The 23,074-nt window shown below is 34.3% G+C and overlaps 1 protein-coding gene across 1 annotated transcript in view; it reads left to right on the forward strand.

The window, feature by feature from the left end:
* Positions 1-23,074, forward strand: part of LOC108724990 (zinc finger FYVE domain-containing protein 9) — a 152,750-nt gene that overhangs the window by 125,188 nt on the left and 4,488 nt on the right. The window contains exons 8-10 of the mRNA XM_018451735.1: positions 3,387-3,802; positions 3,866-4,109; positions 4,452-4,572. Coding sequence (XP_018307237.1) covers positions 3,387-3,802; positions 3,866-4,109; positions 4,452-4,572 — 781 coding nt within the window. The remainder of the gene's footprint in view (positions 1-3,386; positions 3,803-3,865; positions 4,110-4,451; positions 4,573-23,074) is intronic.

Below are 23,074 nucleotides of genomic sequence, written 5' to 3' on the forward strand. Positions count from 1 at the left end.
CTTCTTGACATTCAGAGAGTGACAAAGATAGGACAACACTTGTATCAACTTGTGTCGATTTGTGTCATCAAATAGGAAGCACCCACTTATCATTTAGGTTTTATGATATTAGGTTTCAATATAGTATAACCTAGACACCCACTTCCTCGACAGCGAACATGTAGACAACACCTAGATACCTAATTCCTCGACGGCGAACACCTAGACACCCACTTCCTCGATGGCGAACACCTAGACACTCATTTCCTCAATAGCGAACACCTAGACACCCGTTTCCTTAATAGCGAACACCTAGACACCCACTTCCTCGACGGCGAACACTTAGACACCCACTTCCTCGACGGTGAAAACCTAGACACTCATTTCCTCGATGGCGAACTAGACACCAACTTCCTCGACAGCGAACCTGTAGACAACACCTAGACACTTAATTCCTCGACGGCCAACACCTAGACACCCACTTCCTCGATGGTGAACACCTAGACATTCATTTCCTCAATAGCGAACTTCTAGACACCCGTTTCCTCAATAGCGAACACCTAGACACCCACTTCTTCGACAGCAAATATCTAGACACTTAATTCCTCGACGACGAACATCCAGACGCTTAATTTCTCGACGGTGAACATCTAGACACCCTCTTCCTCAACGCTATAAATACTTAGATGGATTATTCAATTCAACGACAATCTCGATATTTCATTTTAATTTTAATTAATAATTTGCGCCGCGTGCGCGTCACATCGTATCAATAGCTTGGTGCACGAGGGACTGCCTGGCAAACGTCCCGCGCACCGCACACCGCCGCGGGCCTCCTTACATCAAGTGGAATGTGCAGGCATCCGAGTGCCTCTACCGCCATCTAGTGCCAGGCGGTGCAAAAGGATTATCCTCTCCCCGTATATGTGGTCGACGACGACAATGACGATAATAATAACGACATATCTGAATCTGAAAAAGTAGCAGTTCGGAACTTTGCGTCGTGATATCTCCGCTCGTAGGACACGTAGAAAAAAAATAAAAGCACTTTTATCATACAATCCATGTAGTGCCTATCGATTGAGCATATATAGAACCTGATCAGTTTAGCCGTTACCGAGATCCGATTGTCTCAGTCTGCCGCAACTCGTCGGTTCGCGTAAAGGAGGCAGTATCGCTGCGCTTGGCTTGGCGCCGAGACACTATCGTGTCTCCAGATATTTTATGTGTAATGGTTATAATCTTTGCTAGTTTCTTAGTCTGTTTACCTCTGATTGTAAACACAATGACCGATTGATCGTACAGTTATTTCATAAATTTTTTCTTCATTGTAAACATAAATTCATAAATTCACATACTGTATGCCGTCATGTTCAATCGTGTACTCTTTCAAAAAAGTAAAATAACTATATTATGTAACATCTCTTTTTAAAAATAAAAATCTTTTTGAACTTGTAAATTTCGTCTGTTTCTTACTCCTAGCCTCGATCCCTTTACAATAGATAATTTTCTCTCGTATTTCAGGTTTAAATAATGTACATTGGATACATAAAATAAAAAGAATTTTTTTTTTAAGTAATGCTTGATGACATCGCGCCACGTCAGTCAAACATGTTCGTTCCTGTTTTACCTCCTATTTCCTCCAAACAAAAGAGTCTCCTAGACTCGAAAATTTTCGTAACAGATCCCATCATAAATAATAAAAACACTTTCACTAAAACGTCAGTACATCGGAGGTATCGAGTCGTACCAACAAAAAATGACCACCATAAAACTATCTGTTATTCATCTCCTCTGTTCGTACCTTGTCCTCCTCCCTATGACAAAAACAATGTTGCGGTCCCAATCTCCACTCACCATTTTTTCGGACTTCACCCACCATTTTGTTGGAGGTCCTCTACCACTCCCCTTTCCAATCACTTTGTGGGAAGGTATGGAGCCAGCCAATCTGATCTTTGGCAACTATAGAGCGAACCAATCAGAACGCACTATTTAATTACCCTATTACCCCCACCCTTCATCCATCGACCAATCACAGCCCCATTTTTCCAGACAGTACTACTTATATGTATACAGTACTCTCCATAAGTTTAGGAACACCCTATGTTTTACAGGAAAACCATTACATGACAGCGATCTATGCATGTTTTTAATTTAAATACGTCGTAAGGTGTCTAAATGACGATAAACATTTTTATCTAGAACATCTATAAGCTTGTACATGCCGAAAATATGTCGGATAATCATTTCAGCATCGGAACGCTCAAGGTTTTTTTTGCGCTTTAGTCTATTGTTTATATTGTATATTATCACTTGTTTGCACCATCGTACTTGCGTTCATTGTATATACACATCACAGGTTTAATTGTAATTTAACGGTTTCTATAAAAATGGTAAACTATTTGATTCGCAAGTTGATTTCAGACTCTCAAAAATTGTACATTTTCATTACAATTCCATATTTTGATAGCATGTTATTATAGATAACGTATGTATGTATGTACTTTTATTTTGTCTTTTTTCAATTAAATAATTATTTACAAACCTGTAAAATGTAGAGTATTCCCAAATTTATGGAGAGTATTGTATTTTATTTGTTTGCTTATGAATTCTTCATTAAACTGTCTTTAGGATTGTTAATAATTGTCATACTTGCACAGTTCTAAATACATAAAGTTTAATGTTTTAACTTGAATTTAGAATAAAATTCCTATATAATTTCTATTTTGATATAACAAGATGCTCCTGAAGAGTTCATCGAGTTTATCAATATCAATTTTTTTTGTTATTCTTGAGTAAAAAGAAATACGTGTCGCATGTTTATCAACATGTGACTTGTTTTTGTGTTATAAATTTTTAAAAATCCGAAAAATTCAAATTGCGCTTTTCAAGGAAAACTTGTAAGGAAACGTTTAGAAAAAATTTTTTTTTCAATAAATAGATCGTTTCGAGACTTCGTTATCTCGAAGCATACGTGTCATTAATAATTTTTGTATGCGAAACTAATTTTTTAACCATTTAGAAATACTTTAATATTGTTTTTGTAGAAAATATTATGATATCGGTTCTAATTGTTTGAAAGAAGTAACAAATACAACAGAACACGTATTTTAAAGAAAAAGAGAAAGTTGACGAACCTCGAATACGAATCGTTCAATTCTTCGGATTTTCAAAAATTCATAACTCGAAAACAAAGCCGCATATTAATGAACGTCGCAACATGTATTTTTTTGGCATCAAGAATTATCACTAAAAAAATTGTTATCGAAAAATTCGAATACTTCTGGGGCTGCTCTTGTAAGTAATATTGAATTTTTATGACGAACAGACCTACGTATTCTGCAATTTATTTTGTATGATGCCATCTATTTGACGATTGTAATTTCACTTGTATCTATTCATTTTAGGTGGGAAACTCCATGGGCTAAAATATTTCCATTGAGGCTACTTTTACGTCTTGGAGCGGAATATCGTTATTATCCTTGCCCATTAGTATCTGTTCGTTTTCGAAATGCGTTATATTTTGAGATTGGACATACTGTTATGAAAGTATTAGCAGATTTTAGAAATTTCGGATATACTTTGCCAGGAGTGAGGGGCTTAACAATTCACCTTAAAAATCGTACAACGGACGTTATGTTTCCCAGAAATCGATACGACCAAGTCATAAAAGGACTCCATAATTCGAACGATCACGTCTTAGCTTATGCCTCAAATTTTAGTATAACCGCTGATTCACATTTAGTTTGCATACAAACAAATACTGGTGACGAGAGCAGTTATCAAACGCAAGCGATAAACATTCACAACAAGCCAAGAACAGGTAGGAGATTTATAAGCAATTGATATAATGATATGTAAAGAAAATCGTTTTTCTATTATGTAGTAACCGGCGCCAGTTTCATCGTCATCAATGGTGCTCTAAAATCTTCCCTGGGTCTTTCTGCCAAATCCAGTATTGTTGAGGACGGATTAATGGTAGAAATAATGCCAGAGAAAATGGAAGCTTTGAAAGCTGCTCTAAAAAATATGCAAGATTTTTCAATCGGTTGTGGACGACAGGGAGCGTTGGAACCGGATGAAGTTGTAAACATAAAGTGGGTCGATAATGATATGCTGTTTAATCTGAGGTAAATTCTTTTGATAAATTTTAATCATTATTATTATACTTAAGATATCTGCACAAACTTTGCCAATACTTATTTCTTTCTTCCCTCTTTTCTTTCTTACTCTTCTTCGATTTTTTTCTTATTTCCTTCTCTCTCTCTTTCTCCCCCTCTTTCTCCCCTCCTCTATCTCCTTCTTCTTCTATTTCTTTTTTTCTCTTTCTCATACGCACGCACTTACGCGTGCGCGAGAATAAATCTTTCAATATGCAATATATTAATATATTTATGTAATATTAGAACTCTCTTCTTTTCTCTTACTTCACTATTAAACACATTAAATATACAGCTTTCTTTTGTTATCAGTGTTAAAAGTCCTATTGATGGACAATTAATGGATGGTATACCATCTATTAGAGTGCATAATGGCATTGATTATAAAGGTGCAACCCGATTTATACGCTGGACAGAAGTATTTATTATAAAAGTATGTATTTGTGTTACTGAAAAGTATTTTGAATATATTAGTGTGATTTAGTTTTGAGGGTTTTGCAAGAGATGGCACTAATGTCAGTGTGTCGAAGACATTCTAATCACAGCTATTATTTCTTAATGCTTTAATATTATTCCATGATATTTAGTCGTTTACTAACAATAGACATAGTAAACATCGTAAACATCACGTTCATACCATTTAAAAAATGGAGCTTCCTAAAGAGCATTTTCGACATGCATTACTTTTGATTTTTAAGCAGAAGAAAACGGCAGCTGAAAGTCACAGAATTCTAATAGAAATTTACGGTGATGTTATTCCATCAATTAAGACATATATGTAAATATTGATTCTGTCGATTCAAAGTGATGATTTCAATGTTAATGACAAAAGCTGGAAAATGCAGATTTGCAAGCATTATTGGACGAAAAACCAGCACAATCCACTTCAGAATTTGCCAGAGAAGTAAATATTGATCGTACAACAGTTATTAAACGTTTACGTAATGTTATTTAAATAAATCAGTTTTTGAATGAGAAAAAACCTCAAAACTAAATCACATTCTTAATATATAAGACCTACACACACACACACACACACACACACACACACACACACACACACACACACACACACACGCGCGCGCGCGCGCGCGCGGTGTCCCGAATTTAAATGTCTAAACTTCGGGAACATGTATAGGATTCCATAGTCCGGTTTTAATCTCAAGCAATGTCGATGCTAATACGGCTCTCCGATTGGTTCAAGCACTAGCTTAAGACCATCTCGAATCTTGAGCAACGTCTATTGATTCCGTACTAAGAAAAAAAATTCTGTAGAGATATGCTCGTTTTTTTCTTTGTTTTGGAGAAAATCGTCGCAAAAAAGGTAAAACATAATTGTTTCGTTCCTACACTGCCTCTGAAGTATTATCGTCGCTGAAATCGTGCACGAAAACAATAATAATAATAATAATTCCATTTTCAGGTGATAACTTTGTTGTTTGTTTACATTTCTGCCTTTTTCCTATAAATTCGTCAGTTACTCGTCAGAAGCTATTGAGTGAATTACTTCTGTCATAATATGCCGCGTACATACTCTAATGTTGAATATGCTGACATGGTTTTCGTGTATGATTTCTGCGACGGTAATGCTATGGAGACGGTGCGAGAGTATGTACGCCGATTTCCAAACAGAAGAATGCCGGATCGGCGAGTCATTACAATGACTTTTAATAGGTTGAGAGACCGCTCATTTTCAATTCATGAAGATCCGTTAGGGGCAAATATGCAAGTAGAAAATCTCGATGAATTTGCTGTTAATGTCTGGCTCGGAATTTGGAACGACTCTCTAGTAGGACCATTTTTTTTACACGATATATTAAATGCAGCCAGATATATTGAGTTTTTGGAGACTGATTTCTTTGATTAGAAGACATCCACCTTGCAACGGATTGAAATGTGGTTTTAACTCGATGGATGTCCAGCTCATTATGGCAAAACTACTCGAGCTTGGCTAGACAGACATTATCCACGACGATAGATTGGACGTGGAGGAGTAGTACCTTGGCCATCCCAATCATCTGATTTGACACCACTGGACTTCTTTATGTGTGGGGGGGAAGTCCTGAAGTAGGAAGTTTATTCATTGTCAGTCAACTCAAGAGAACAATTTAGAAATCGAATCGAGAGTACAGTGCACCAAATATCATCAGATCAGTGTTTGCAACACGAGCTGTCCGTACTAGATGTAATGCTTGCATTATTGCAAGAGGCCAATATTTTGAACAATATTTACATTAAATAAGTGAATAAATACAACGTGAATAAGTAATGACAAAGTACAAAAATGAAAATTACGTCTTCTTTTTGCGGTTTTCTCTAAAATGAGAATATCTCTACAGGATTTTTTTTTTAGTTTATCGATCCTCTACACGCTCCCGAAATTTAGATATTTAAATTCAGGACACCCTGTATATGTAATACAAGGTGTCCCATTTTAATTTTCTCAGGCAAATATCTTGAAAAATATGGAATATATAGAAAAATTTTTCAGACAAAAGTTGCATGGTTTAGAGAGGAACGTATTTTAACCATGTTTTTTTTTTAGGTGGAGGCACCAAAGATATATGAAGGTCACTTCTACTTTTTTAAATGGAATTGTATAATTTTTTTTACGCAATCCTTTAATTATTCTGCACATAAAAGTATTAAGGTAGTGATATTAAAAAACCAATAGTTTATAAGGTATTTATACTTTATTTTGGCATATCTATATTGACATAAAATATTAAATAACTCGTAAACTATTAATTTTTTTTATAATCATACTTTAATATTGTTATGAACAGAATAATGAGATGAATCAATTGGTGGAAACAAAGATATAGTTGCTTATTTAAAAAATCCATTTTGCTCACATATTTTTTTAAAGCAATTATGTGTATTCTTTAAACCAATTGATTCATCTTATTATTCTGTTCATAAAAGTATTAAGGTACGATTATAAAAAAATTAATAGTTTACGAGTTATTTAATATTTTATGTCAATATGTATCGGAATAAAGTATAAAATATCTCGTAAACTATTGGTTTTTTGATACCACTACCTTAATACTTTTATATATACCACCTTGATCAAAAAGTTCCCGGTATTACCACCAGGTGATGCTCTGAGTCAGCTGATTTGAATTTCGTTTTTTTGGTTACGTTGCCACATCTACCATTGACATTTCCACCAAATTTTATCGCCATAGCTTGACATTTGTAAAAGTTACGCCGTGTTGAGTACATCTACCTCTGCACGTGTTTTCGATTTTTTATAGTTTTAAAAATGGAGTTGAATTTGCAACAACGAGTTTGTATTAAATTTTGCGTTAAAAATGGATTCAATGGTGCGAAAATCTTGGAAATGTTGGGAAACTGTTTCGGCAGTGATGCTCTAAAAAAAACAATCGTTTACGAGTGGCATAAACGTTTCAGAAGTGATCGTGAATCCGTCGAGGATGACGAACGCAGTGGCAGGCCGTCGACATCGAAAACCGACGAAAACATCAATAAAGTGAGAGAAATGTTGATCAATAACCGCAAATTAACTATCAGAGAGCTGGCAGAGGACTTAAACATTGCTTATGGATCCGTTCAGGACATTGTAGTTAATGATTTGGGTTTGCGCCGTGTTGCTGCAAAGTTGGTCCCGAAGGAACTGAATTTCATGCAAAAAAGGGACCGCGTTGACATCGCCAAAGACATGATTTCCAAGGCTGAATCCGACCCAACATTCATCAAACGCATCATTACTGGAGACGAGACGTGGGTTTATGAGTATGACACGCAATCCAGACATCAGGCGAGTGAATGGAGAGCTCCAAATGAGCCAAGACCAAAAAAATCACGTCGTTTTCAGTCGAAAAAGAAAGTGATGCTCACGGTTTTCATGGATTACAACGGTATTGTACATCACGAATTTTTGCCAGAAGGTCAGACAGTTAATAAGGAGTAATATTTGGGCGTTATGAGACGTTTGCGTGAAGCAATTCGCCAAAAAAGAAAGGATTTGTGGGCAAACAACTTATGGATTTTGCACCATTATAACGTACCGTCGTACAGTGCCATCATTATCCGTGAATTTTTTACCAAGAACGAAACCATCCAACAGCCATCGAATTCACCCGATATGGCTCTCTGCGATTTTTTTCTGTTCAATCGAGTCAAAAAACCACTACGGAGAACGCGTTTTAACAGCCGAAAGGAGGTAATGGAAAAATCGAAGACGGCTCTGATGGCTATACCGACAATAGAGTTCCAGAAATGTTTCGAGAGCTGGATCAAGCGCTGGCATAAGTGCGTTGCAGTCGATGGGGAGTACTTTGAAGGGGACAATATCACTTTTGATGAATAAACTTGTATTTTGAATTTTCTGAATGAATTCCGGGAACTTTTTAATCAAGGTGGTATATGTGTAGGATTATATGTATGATAGGATGGATGTATGGATGAATGAAAGGATCGTTGATTCTTCGACGGGGATTGAAGTAATCGAATGCTTGAAGTTCTTGTATTTAATGCGCGTAACACGGGACAGGTCTCGACGAGACTCTCTCGGTTCTTCGCTCAGAACTGAGCTCGCAGGGTGACATCGCCGATTTTCGCGGCTAATGTTTGGTCGGAGCGCGAGCTGGATGTATCACACGACGCCACGCTTTACAAAAATGAGTCAACATAAACGGCCTCGACCGAGCACGTCGAAAACAAACATCCTACACTCGGCTGCATTGATATCCGCCTTGGATATCCATCAGTCCTGAAAGTTTTCTGGCTCTTCATTGTCTGACGAATCTTCTACGTTGTTCGCCCATGATTTAATATAATCAACAGCGGTGGAGGTTTCCCACGGACCTCGCTTCGCTTGACCGTTCGTTCTCGGAACTCCGGTCGTGATAAGCGCATGTTCAATACTTTCGTCCTTACAATAATTCTGAAAATCATGCGAAGTAAAAGCGATGCCTCGGTCTGAAATTATACGACGAGGATTTCCAAAAATGATCAAAAAATGTCCTCTCTCGTGTGCCCGTCGAATAACTTGACACCTAAGTGAGGCGGATACAACTCGCAAATCATCGCTCGCTTCCTTAAAAAGTACATTGCCTCTTATTACATATCCATCAACTTTTTGCGTTTTAACGAGATCAAAAATTCTTTTAACATCGAAATCGTCTTGTTGAGCCTTTTCTAACCGCGCTAATAAATCACTTTCACGAACTTTTATCAATATGCATCGGTAACGGATGACTTAGGGCATCCACGTGTGCCATACTCTTACCGGGACGATGCTCTATCGTATAATTGAACTTCTCCAAGAGTAAAGCCTATCGGACTATTCGGACGCTTAGTTCCTTCTTGTTCATCGTAGCCACGAACGCGCGAACAGTCGGTAACGATTTTAAATGATATTCCAAGTAAATAAACTCGAAACTTATTAAGCGCTTTAATAATAGCTAATACCTCGAGCTGGTAGCTCGTTTATTTTTCCTCTGTCGGCGTGGTTTTTCCACTACAATAATAAACCGGATGCATAGCGTTATTGTCTCTACTTCTCTGTAACAGTATCGCACCGTATCCGAGTGCTGACGCGTCCGTATGTAATTCGGTTTCCGCACCCACCACGTATAGATTCAAGATCGGACCGTTACAAAGACTTTCTTTTAAACGCACAAATGATTCTCTGGTAAATGTTAAGATTAGGGGAGCCACCTCCAATGACCTTGACCTTGACATATGTTGTCAAAATCATGACCCTGAGTGACCTCCACCAGGTTACAGGTGGCGGTCGCTATCCGTTAAAAAGTTATTAACAATCAAAGTTAATAGTTATTTCATGTAAAATGCTTTACATGAAAAGTCAGATAACTCTGACCTTCGACCCTCACCCCCTCCTCCCTCCTGTATTTACTTTTATATGAGCTTGGCGTATTTTACAAACTATTTTGGTATTTTTGAGTCAAGCAGTGGGTGTGTATGTATGTGTGTAAGTGTGCGAGTGTTACATCGGGTGCGAATCTTGAGTAAATATATAGAAAAGTGTGTGCGTATGGGTACATTAGGAAGAAGGGCATGGATTTCCGTGAATAAAGAGTGTAGAGATGGTGGATGGTTAAAGGAGTATTACTAAGAAATATTAATTTAAGAGAGAGAGAGAGGACAGAGAATTACTCAAAGCGTTTCACCGTTTTGAGTAAATACGGAGAAATAGAGTAGGGAATTACTTAAAGCGTTTTACCGCTTCGAGCAATCACGGAAAAGATAGAAGAAAAGGGAAGGAGAGGAATCTAAACAATATAATTATAAAAGGAAGTATTGCTTACTGCCAGTGTGAGATGCTTGAGTGAGTAGTAGCTCAGCTGAAGCCTCGGTCGGAGTCGGTGCAGGGTGATAGGCTGCAGGCTCAGCAGATTGAAGCTTTCGGATAATGTCGCACCGACTCTAAGTGTTGCCCGAGAAAAAATATCGGTCAAAGTTTGGACTTCCACTTTCGGAAGAAAAGTTTCCCCGAGGGCCGCGTAACTGCGGTACATTTATACTGATTTGCTCCAATTAGTCGGGCTTCGATTGGTGGAACTGTTTTTGTGGATTAGTAGAAGAGCTCTTTTCTCGCTTCCAGATTGGTCAAAATTTAAGGGTATGTTATAGGGGAGGAAAGGAAGATGTTCCGAGTCTGTGGGAAAGTGTCATCCTTAAATTTAAAATCTTAAAATTTACGAGAAAATGCACGTGCAGCCCGTCAAGAGAGCGCACGTGCAGCGTCGGCACTAAAGTCACTAGATTTATAAAGTACCGCAATCCATAAGACTCAATGTTTAAGGATTTAGAGCCAAAATGACGTCGAAAAGTGTAAATAGTGCTTTTTCATAACGTATATCTACACGTTTGAGTGCAATGTATCTAACCTAAGATCTGTTGTGTAATGGTGTAATCTGAGATCTGAGAAATATTTATGAAATAAAACGTATAACTATATATTTATGAAATAAAACGTATAATTAATTGCAGGAATAATCCAAATAATAATCAAAGTTTTTTCATTAGATTAAGAGAATTTAAGGATAATGTTTTAATATTTCCAAGCATAGAAATATATAACATTGTATACAAATGTGAGTTATTATTTAGAAGAAATGAACATAACTTTATCTCTAATAAGTTAAAACCTATAGAGTTTGTACAAATGTTTTTAAATAATTGTTGCACAGACTTTGTACCATCTTGCCACAATATTGTTTATAAACTTATTAAAACATTTGTTATAGCACGCATCCACTTTACTCTTAAAAAGGAAAATATTGATATTACGGAATCAAATACACATAGTAGTAGAAGCGTTGCTATGAAATCGTATGCAAGAACAATCGTAAATAAAAACACTGATTAATATAATTTATGATTTTCCTTTTTATTTACAAAATACATTCATACACATATGCATACGTTTTAAATGAGCCGCTTGTTGGAGCCAAAATGATGGAATGATTGCGATACTTTATAAATCTAGTGACTTTAGTCGGCACAGGACCAACAAACACCTCCTCTGGACGTCGCGGTATGTGTCAATCTTGTATTTTATGGTCGCAGGCTCGTGAGAATCGTCCGCGACTTGACCGTTAAGAAATGTCCTGGCGCCGATCTTGCGCCTCCAACTGACATTTTTACCGTTATTTACTGTTTTCTTAATTGCCAAGAAGGGTGTCATCGGTGTTTCCTTAATCTCGCACGTGCACCGATTCTTACTTTATCGTAGCTGACATTTACGAGGAGATAATGGAGTCTTTACTTTAGTTTTCCATGGGAAAAGGTTTTTATTACTTTTGAGCTTTAGGAAAAATCAGTTACGTGTAACTGTCTATGTGTATTGACGGACTCCAGCTCTCCATGAAAGAAAAGAGTCGTGGTAGTCTGCTGGACGTAACAAATTATTATTGTGTAAAAAAGTTATACAATTCCATTTAAAAAAGTGGAGGTGACTTTCATATATTTTTGGCGCCTCCACCTAGAAGAAAGACAACATAGTCAAAATGTGTGGCTCCCTCTAAATCAACTTTTGTCTGAAACATTTTTCTATATCTTTCATACTTTTTGAGATATTTACCTGGGGAAAATAAAATGGAATACTCTGTATATACAGAGTGGTCCACTTAAATCGATCATCTGAAATATCTCGCTTATTTTTGATAACATAAAAAAATGTTTCAAGTGAAAGTAGAATTGTTTCGAGGGAGACATATTTTGGTCATGTTGTTTTCTTTCTAGGTGGAGGCGTCAAAAAGATATGAAGCCCATCTCCACTTTCTTAAATGGAATTGTATAATTTTTCTGCATATACAATAAAAATATTAAGGTAGTAATATAAAGGAATCAGTAGCTTACGAGACATTTTACACTTTATTCTGGCACATATTGACATAAAATATTAAATAACTCGTAAACTATTAACTTTTTGATAATCGTACTTTATGAAAAGAATAATGAGATGAATCATTTGGTGGAAAGAAAACACATAGTTGCTTTAAAAAAATATGCAAAATAGATAATTTTTTAAATAAGCAACTATGTGTTTTCTTTCCACCAAATGATTCATCTCATTATTCTTTTCATAAAGTACGATTATCAAAAAGTTAATAGTTTACGAGTTATTTAACATTATATGTCAATATATACCAGAATAAAGTGTAAAATATCTCGTAAGCTACTGGTTCTTTTATATTACTGCCTTAATACTTTTATATGCAGAATAATTAGAGGAATCATATTGTATAAAAAAATCATACAATTCCATTTAAGAAAGTGGAGATGACCTTCATATCTTTTTGACGCCTCCATCTAGAAAGAAAACAACATGACCAAAATACGTCCCCCTCGAAACAGTTCCACTTTCACTTGAAACATTTTTTTACGTCATCAAAAATAAGCGAGATATTTCAGATGGTCGATTTAAGTGGACCATCCTGTACACGGAGTAACGGTCCATACGACTTTTCGGATACTTCCGCCAGTTTAAAAAAAAAAGTTGGAAGGTGAATATTTGTCTGTTTCATACAGGCTATAGCGTGCAATAAAAAAGATTTAAAAAAAATTTTTTTCATAAAAAATCAAAGTCATCTTAAATTTTTTAAATGGCACCGTGCAATTTTTTTTCCTTAATATTAAGAGTCTTCAAGACGAATTCAAATTATTACCGAAATATCATTTTTATTAATATTCTATTAATTTTATTGATACTTAATATCAAATATTGATACTTAATATCAAAAACTTTTGACTAGCGATAGGTAGTTTTACCTGGAAAGTCTCGACGGAGCTTTGATATTTGATATATTTATGTATATACATAATTTGATGCCCTTATAATAAATTTATTTTGCCACCAAAAATTGACGCCCCGGTACCGCCATATTGAAAAAATGGCTAAAAAATAAGTGAAAAATCTGTTTTTTTGCATATACGAGGGGGGACCCCAAAAAAACGGGAATTTCGTCATAACTTCTTTATTTCTCAATATTTTAACACCAAATTTTGATCACCTTCAAAGTATTCGCCATTGACCACAACGCACTTCTCCAAACGATTCTTCCATTGTTCAAAACAGTTTTTAAATTCACTCATCGGGATGTCCTTTAAGCCTTCCAGCGATTTTTGTTTCACCTCCTCCACAGTGGCAAAACGCTTTCCTTTCATATTCCTTTTGAGTCTGGGGAACAAAAACCTCCAAGTAGAGCTTCTGGTTGGCAGTTTGACCCGGGGGAACGAACTCCGCGTGCACAACACCTCTGCAATCGAATCTGCCACTGTGGAGGAGGTGAAACAAAAATCGCTGGAAGGCTTAAAGGACATCCCGATGAGTGAATTTAAAAACTGTTTTGAACAATGGAAGAATCGTTTGGAGAAGTGCGTTGTGGTCAATGGCGAATACTTGAAGGTGATCAAAATTTGGTGTTAAAATATTGAGAAATAAAGAAGTTATGATGAAATTCCCGTTTTTTTTGGGTCCCCCCTCGTATTTCGTTGCAGGTGCGTCTGTCGACAAAAATACTTCTATAACAAATTGTAGATGAGAAAATTTTCTACAAATTATGTCAAATAAATTTCTTTGTCAAATCAATAGTTTGCCCGTAACAGTCCATCAAAGTGATATAATTTTTTCAATAATACTAAAAATATCTTTTCCTACGTTTTCTATGTTGCTATATACGAGCATATGTGTAGTGATGGTTCAACAGTATAGGTATTTCTCAAGTAATCAGGTAGTAAGTCTGGCTTTCAAGTTTTTTGTCCCAAGGGACTGCCTAAGGTGGAAGCTCTCTTCATATTAATATATATACATCTGCATCGACTGGCTCGACCACGGCCTACAAAATATATATACACACAAACAGCATGCCATTCATACATAAGTATGGCTTACAGTACGATTGGCTGTTCATTTCTCTTCTTTGTCTCCAAACAGCTCATTGCTTCTGCGTTCCGATATCTCTATGCTCCCCCATACAGCACAGAAGCTTGCAGTAACAGTGCAGAAATATTGCAATATTGCAGATTGCGCTGTAATATCGCTGTAACATTGTAGATATTAGAAATTGTAATATATAATATATATTACGGTGCAAGATTTTACAAATCTTGCAGTATTGTTATAGACATTAAAAAACATTTTGGCTTTTGAATAATGAATTGCTATCATATGTGGAAATATATGTCAATTACACGTTATATATGATTGTTAATTATTTCCATTAATTTATGGTTTCAAAGCGGAAACACTTGCCGCGCGGCAAAATGCGACGCGGTAACCAATGAACGTGTTAAGAGTTGTAAGCTTATTGGTTACCGTGTCGCATTTTGCTACGCGGCAAGTGTTTTCGCATCAAGTGTGCAGGAGCCATTAGGAATTATAGTGTTCGTTAAACATTTGTTGTCGCCGCTGCGCAACAAGTTTTTTAAACGTTATAATCAACTCTCATAATTTTTTGGAATATTCGGATTTAAAAAATTCTTTGAATATTGCAAAGAAAATGAAATAGAATGCTTGGAGTTTCTTAATTATTTCCATTTTACCAGTTAAGAATATGTACATTAGTGGCATAGCCAAGGGGGGAGTTGTGGTAGCTGCAGCCCTTCCTCCGAAATTCTGAATAATTTCAATAATTTTATAAGAATGTATAAACAATTGTTGAGCCGTAAATGTCAATTTGTTTTGAGAGAGGAAATTAAATCCTGTTGAGGGATAGTTCTCATATTTAATTTATAATAGTTGCAAAAATATCGTTTATTATGTATTAAAAATAAATTTGTTGATTTTTCTTTGTATTTGGCACGTAAACAAAAATTCGATGAATTACACGGAAAAAATGTTGCTGTTAGTACAACCGCAAAAAGTGGCGTTGAGAGAACGGCAGCACTTCAACTCGCAAAATCTCTCAGCCGGATATTAATATTTATTATTTAAGTTTTTATTTACATTATAATCTTTGACATATTTTGCGACTTGTAGAGCTATTCCGAAATTTTTGAAATACTTTACAACAAAATGGCGGATTTTTAATAATATTTTGTTGAGTTTAGTGAATTTTTTTTCAAACGTTAAAGTTGTGTTATGAATTTTCGAATTAAAAATTTTCATTAATGCTACATTGTAGTTGAATATTTGAAGAAGTTTTCTGAAGAGAGTTTTAGATCTTTAAATGTAATAGTAAAAAAATTATGACAATTTATATACAGCGTCAGCGAAACGTCCGACGCGACATTGCAACATGTATATAAATTATCATAACTTTTTTGACGCGGTGTAGAGGCTTAAGCTTACTGGCGATTAATGTGATCAAATTGATGTACAAAATGTTATATAAATCAACATTAATTTCACTTTTATTTAACGTTTTAAACGAAGCTTTTTGGTTTATGCTTACTAAATTTGTCACTAGTATTAAAAAAGAACATTAAAAAAAACTGATCTCTACTGCCCCCCCCGAAACATTTTTCTCACTACGCCACTGTGTACAATATAGGTATACCTGCAGAAAATGTAAAATATATGTCTACATATGTAAAATTTAAAAAATATGTAAGTATACCTGCATGTAAAATTTTCATTTAAGGAGGGCACCTCATGTATCGTGCTGAAAATAATATAATTTTTCGGAATTTTTTAATAGGAGACTATACGACAAATTCTTTTGAAATTTTCAAGATATGTTATTGTAATATTGGACTACTAAAAAATATTTTCTTGATAGAAAAACAATGTGAATTTTATATTTATAATAATTTAATTTTGGTGCGTCGGCATTGACGGCGTGCATGTAACGCTGCTTCTATTCAACCGAAACAAAAAAAAAACGAAAACGATTTCTTTTTTGTAGGGTTTACGTTATTAATTGAACCTATTTTTAAAGAGAATAATATCAAATTATAAAAATGGCGACACACAGAAGAAAAAATTTCGATTTTTACGAAAAACTTTCGTGTTAATTATGTAATAAAAGTAATTTATTTAAACAATACAATTATAAATAAAGGTTCAATTAATATGTTCAATTATTATGAGGAAAGTATTTATCTAGATGTGTGCACAGGGAGAGCTTAATCGGATGAATAGTTTTTGAGTTATCTTGTACGCCAATTTTAAAAAAGTAGTTTCGAGAAAAACGCATTTAAAGTTTTAGGTATACAACCAGTGTTGGAACGTATCTAGATATTTTAGCTGTACCTAAGTGCATTACCTAGATCCTTATAGGCGGAGATACCTGTATCCGTATCTAGTTATTTTTTGATACGGTATCTTTTAAGTTTTAGATACATAGATATCAAGTATTTATACACAGTCGCCGTCACTAAGACCGGAATCAGACTATGCATTGAAGATTGAGATTGAAGATTGAAAAATTCAAATTTGACTAATTGAAATGGAAGGAGTTAAAATTTCTTTGTCCTTATTGGTCAAATTTTAATCTTTAATCTTCAACCTCAATCTTCAATGCGTAGTCTGATTCCGGCCTAATGGTTTCTGCAGACAGAACGCGCAGCAACGCTTGCAGCGGCGAAAGATTGGCACAATAGCCATAATCAACGTCTCGCCAATCAATTGTCGATAATGTCAGCGTTTTTCAATTACCTTAGGGCACTATCTGTAAGGACGAAAATTTGCTTGGGGTCGACGATCTTTAATAATATCTCATCGATGCTTGAGGAGGTTATGTCACGTGACCAGTTTGCCATTCTGATCCTATGAAACTCTTAAATGATAACACTGACCGCGAGTGGCGCGAACATTCTCTCGAAGGCACGATAATTCTCTGTTTGATAATAGTTGCAGGTTGCGACCAGTTAGATAGTTACGATTTTGCGAGTAATGGTTATCCTAGACCATTAATTTTACTTAGATTGTGTGTTAAGACAGTTCAGTTTTCTTTACGTATTTAAATTTATCAGTCCAAGTTAATTAATAAATACAGATATAAACGAATAAAAACAAAATGTCCTCAAATTGTGACGCTGTAGACGCTAATATCATTGCTGTCGTCGATGACATCGCCGCTGATGACCTTCCATTAATTTTTAATGGAAAATTTTTTACACTTGTACAAAACAAGAGTCACAAGGGAGATTTTAACAAGAACAATACGATGAAAGCGAGTAAAGTAGTCGTTGCAAAATGCATGTTATGCCCTAAACATCCTCTGATAAGCTCTGAATGGCTCAGAAACATCAACTGGCAATTTTCATAAGCATTTGAAGGTAAGTACTAATATATTTAAATATTTAATTATGGGTGTGCGTTCCACTTAAGCCTATTCTACAATGTGCTTTTTGTTTCTTGTTTCTTGCCTTTTTCCTTTTTTGCGACCGTTTTCTCGACAATTGCATTTCTTGCTACGTGTTTCTTGTTTTTTCCGAAGTTCGTTAACTTTTATCTTAAGTGACAGAAAACGAAAAACGGGATAAGAAGCAAAAACAAGGTGTAAAAAATAGTATAATAAAAAGAGCAAGAAACAGGAAACAAAAAGCATATTTTAGATTAGCTTTTAACGTTCGCAATGTTCGCGAACGTCAATTCATCAACCTTTAATACTCGTTATAGACCACGAATTTGATTATTTTTGCGTTGTATATTTATGAGTTAAATTATCATATTAATCCTACTAAACTATAGGAATAACTAAAAGTATCTGATTGTAATAGTGATTTAAAGTATTGTGTAAAACTTGATAGAGTATTTTGTTTATTTGTATAAAGTAAGCAAAGGAGAGATTTTCTTGTATCTGTCGAAAGTTCAAAATAGATCTTTAATACGATTAATATGATTTTTTATTTGGAGGAAACATCCTGAGGCAGCTACACAGTATGACACATTAAAATTGAGAAAGATCTCATGCCAAAAAGTATCTTTGAAATGCAGCAACTCAACTGATAGACATGTTGGTTCTTCCAAAGTACTTGTAACACCATTTCAAAAATGTAAAAGATATAGCAAACTCCCAACTAGTGTGGTATGTAATTTTTATTTGTATTTAAATATTTTAGAAGTGGATTTTAATTTTTATAACTTAGATTTTTTAGAATTAAGATCTGCCTTGACCGAATATAGAGGAATTCTCTTATTTAAACAATATTAAAGCTTCTGAGTCGCTGCGGCCTGCGGCACACTGAATTGTGACGTCAGAAGCGAGAAACAACATTAATTTTTGTTACGTGCCATTTGTAAAGACAATTTGGATAAAACTGGAAATGATCACTTTAAAACACTTGTAAAAATGAGCCAAAGCTATCCTTATCCGACCTGGCAGTCAATAAAGTTGTAAATGATAAAACTGATAAAAGGCATATGAAGTGTATTTACTCAATGTGTATGCGTAGCCTATTTTTACTTTATGTGCATTTTACTTTATTTCTGACTGCCAGGGCAGGTAAGAATAGCTTTCGTCTATTTTTACAAGTGTTTTAACCTCGCAAACACAATAGGTGTAGTAAGATTTAAGAAGTTAATAATAGTAAGCCTTATGCCTTAAGAAATCGATCACGGTCAAATGTGAGAAGAATAATTGATTATGATTGGTCTCATGTTCTTGAGACTTACTACTCTATTGCGTTTACAGGATAAAGCGATCTCATCATTTTATGTTATCTTTATTTACAAATGGCACGTAACAAAAGTTGACATGTTATTTCTTGCTTCTGACATCACGATTCAATATGGCTGCGGAGACTACTCAAGAGTCTTAAACAAAGTGTCTTTAGAACTGTAAATGTGATTATACATATAACAAATATGAGATAAATGTCTATACGGAGCAAGCTGGATCTTAATTGCTTAAGTAATTTTATTTTTACAATAAGAATTATTTACTGATTTTAATATGTTTACCAACATTATTAAAATCTTTCAAAAACGCTTATGAGCAAATTATTAAAATGTGTGCTAGGTAATTTAATTTGTGATTTTATTACTCAGTTATGTTTCAAGATCGAAAAATCAATTCGGCGCGCAGTTTAAATAATTACATAGGTATGGTATAAATATGGTATAAATTTCATATAGAATTATTTAAGCAATTAAGATCCTGCTTGATCGATATAGACATTTATCTTATTAAATTTGATTTATTCTCATTGTTCTAAAGTATACTCGTATGTACTCTCTAAATCTTTTGGAGTGAAAATTGTGTGGTGTGTGTGAGCCAGTCTCAAAAAAGAGAAAATTTTGTACTCTCTCTTGAACGAGAATAGCAAATTTTCATTCTTTTAGAGTAAGATTTCACTGTTTTGGAGTGAGATTTACTTGAAAGAAGTGGTGGAATCTTACTCCTTTTTTTGGAGTGAGGCTTCATTTCTTGAAGTAACTTTCATTCCAACAGAGTGAAATCTTACTGCAAAAGAATGAAATCTCACTCCTGAAGAGTGAAAATCTACTCTTATTTAAGAGTGAAAATATTTTCACTTTTTTTTCAAGATTGGTTCAATTTTCAGTCTTGGTGTGAGATTTCACTCCAAAAGATTTAGAGAGTAATATTAATTTGATTATTAATACAGAAAAATACAAAAAACAAATATTTGTATAAAGTATTGTTTATTGCAGATTAACGAACTAATCTGTAACTACATAGTGGAAGAAATGCTGCCAATTTCTACGGTAGAAAAGCCGTCATTCCGGAGTCTTATTTCTGGTTTGTCTGGAGATACAAATTTACCGTGTCGTCAAACACTTAAGGCTCTAATTGACAAGCAGAAAGAGGAATACATAGAATCTTTTAAATATAAACTTTGAACAATTCGTTATGTGTGCACTACAGCTGACATTTGGAGCACTAACAATAAAAGTTACATGGGAGTAACTTGCCACTATTTGGACGAGCAATTAAAAAGACATTCAACGGTTCTAGCATGTAAACGAATAAAATATTTTCACACACATTTGCAAATTGCTAAAACTCTGTCAGATATTCATGTTATGTACAACATTAAACAGGAACAAATTGTGGGAACTGTCACCGACAATGCAAAAAATTTTGGAAAATCTTTCCAAGTATATGCTGTACCCGAAAACAATAATCCTGACGAATTAGATTTTTTAAATAATGAAAATATTTCACTTGACATACATGATATTCTTGATTTTTCAAACATTACAGAAAATTTGAATTTCCAAGCTGAAGATGACGATATAATGCTTCCACATCATTACCGATGTGCTTCACATACTTTAAATCTAATAGCAACTAAAGATTCGGAAAAAGCATTGCAAGATACTGCTTATAAAAGAATGTATCATGTAACATTTGCCAAACTTACTACCTTGTGGAATTTCATTCATCGTCTACTTTAACTTCCGATGAAGTAGAAGCCATTTGCAATATGAAACTAATTGTGCCTTGCCTTACAAGGTGGAATTCGTTCTATGATAGTATTAATAGAGTGCTATTATTAAGAGATCATTTATTAGCAATTTGCGAGAAACTTCAGAAACCTAAATTAAGAAGCATTGAAATTGAGTTTCTAATTGAATATGTCACCGTAATGGGACCAATCGCAAAGTCTTTTGATTTCTTGCAGAGTGAGGACATTTGCTATTTAGGCTACGTAATTCCTACCTTATTTCAAATTAAAAATATTTTAAATTCACTAAGTCATCTAATTTACTGCACACTGCTCAAAAATGCTATTCTTGATGGTATACATACAAGATATAAAGATATTTTGGACATGAACAACAGTAAATCCAAACCCTACATTTTGGCAACGGTTTCACATCCAAAATTTAAATTGAAATGGCTGAATAGTAGCCATAGTGAATACAACTTGGTAAAAACTTTATTTTTATGCGAATGTGAAAAGTTGTACCAACGGGAAGCAGGCACAAATGAGGAAAAGAACTCTTCAACGATAGTGATAATGAAGATTTCTTTCATAATTTTATCAAGAATTCCAATACGAATAATTAAATAGAAAAGCAAAATGTTGTACAAATGGAATGTTTACGCTACTTTGAAGATAAAAGCAAGACTGTTGATTCGTTACTAAATTATAATCTAATTCAAAAAGTATTTAGACAGTATAATACTATTCTACCGTCTTCAGCACCTGTTGAAAGGCTGTTCAGTGCAGATGGCCAAATTTTAACTCCAAGAAGAAACCAGTTGTCCGACTCAATATTTGAAACTTTGTTAAATAAATGTGAGAAATAACGATGTACAACATTACAAAGTTATGTTTTGTAGTCTCTATGTTTTTTGAAGATGTTAGAGAGATCTCTACGTTTTTTAAATACGTTTGAGATATTTCTTTATATGTTAACATAAACAAATAAAGATAAAATGTGATATTTAATTTACGTTGCTTATTACTTTCTCTTTACCTGTTTTTCCCCCCAAAAAAAAATTTTTAATTAAAAAAAATTTTTTTTTTAAAGTACCTAAAAAGTATCTAAATTTTCAGATACTTTTTATTTATATCTGTACCTATACCTAGGTAATTGTAAAAAAATGTATCTATACTTATATCTAAATACTTTTGCCACAATACCTATATCTATATTTAGATACCTTTCAAACGGTATCTGTTCCAACTGTATACAACCAACAATTTTCGAGTATTTATAACTGATCTGCTATGCCGGTTCCATAAAGTAAATTTGAATGTACACACTACAGAGTATAATGTCTCTATAGGATACACAAAATAAATATTTTAGTTATGTTCAAAGCCTAAGGGTCGACAGAGGGGATGCACCGCGCGCTCGGCGCTTTACCTACGGTCCGCAATAAAATCATCTGTAATTACGTCAATTCTTCGAATTTCGTTCTAAAACTCAAGGGACATATTTTTGATGGGTTAAATTATTAAATTATGCAAAAAAAATTTTTCGATTTTTTTGACCCATTACATGAGGTGCCCCTCATAAGTATAAAATATAATATAATGTAAAATGTATATCAAATGAAAAATTAAAATTCAGATGCTACAATCTTAACTTTGTAAATTCTATCTATCAAATTAAAAAATAAAACACAAATGGTGTACTGTTTCTTGTTATTTATTCAAACTTACCTTTTTAAAAAAAAGGTAAAAAAAGCGCTAAGCGTGCATGCTTCTCGTATGGAAACCATCATTTGGGCCGGTTTCACCAACGTCAATTATTTAATCGGCCGTGGAACTGATAACTAATTGCGTTTGCTGTTTGATGAAATTCTTTGTATATGATACATTCCAATCCAAGTTATAATGGCTTTATTCCCTTTCAAAAATTATTACATGAAAATCATTATATCACAAAATTTATTAAATCTAATGATATATGTATCATCTGTATAAAAGATTTGATATCAACAATTGTGGCGCCAAGTTAAATTCTGTTAATGTTTTTATTAAATCTAATGATATATGTATCATCTGTATAAAAGATTTGATATCAACAATTGTGGCGCCAAGTTAAATTCTACTACAAAATAAAAAGTAAA

The sequence above is a fragment of the Mycetomoellerius zeteki genome, unplaced genomic scaffold, assembly GCF_001594055.1.
Source record: "Mycetomoellerius zeteki isolate Tzet28-1 unplaced genomic scaffold, Tzet1.0 scaffold32, whole genome shotgun sequence".
Lineage (NCBI taxonomy): Eukaryota > Metazoa > Arthropoda > Insecta > Hymenoptera > Formicidae > Mycetomoellerius > Mycetomoellerius zeteki.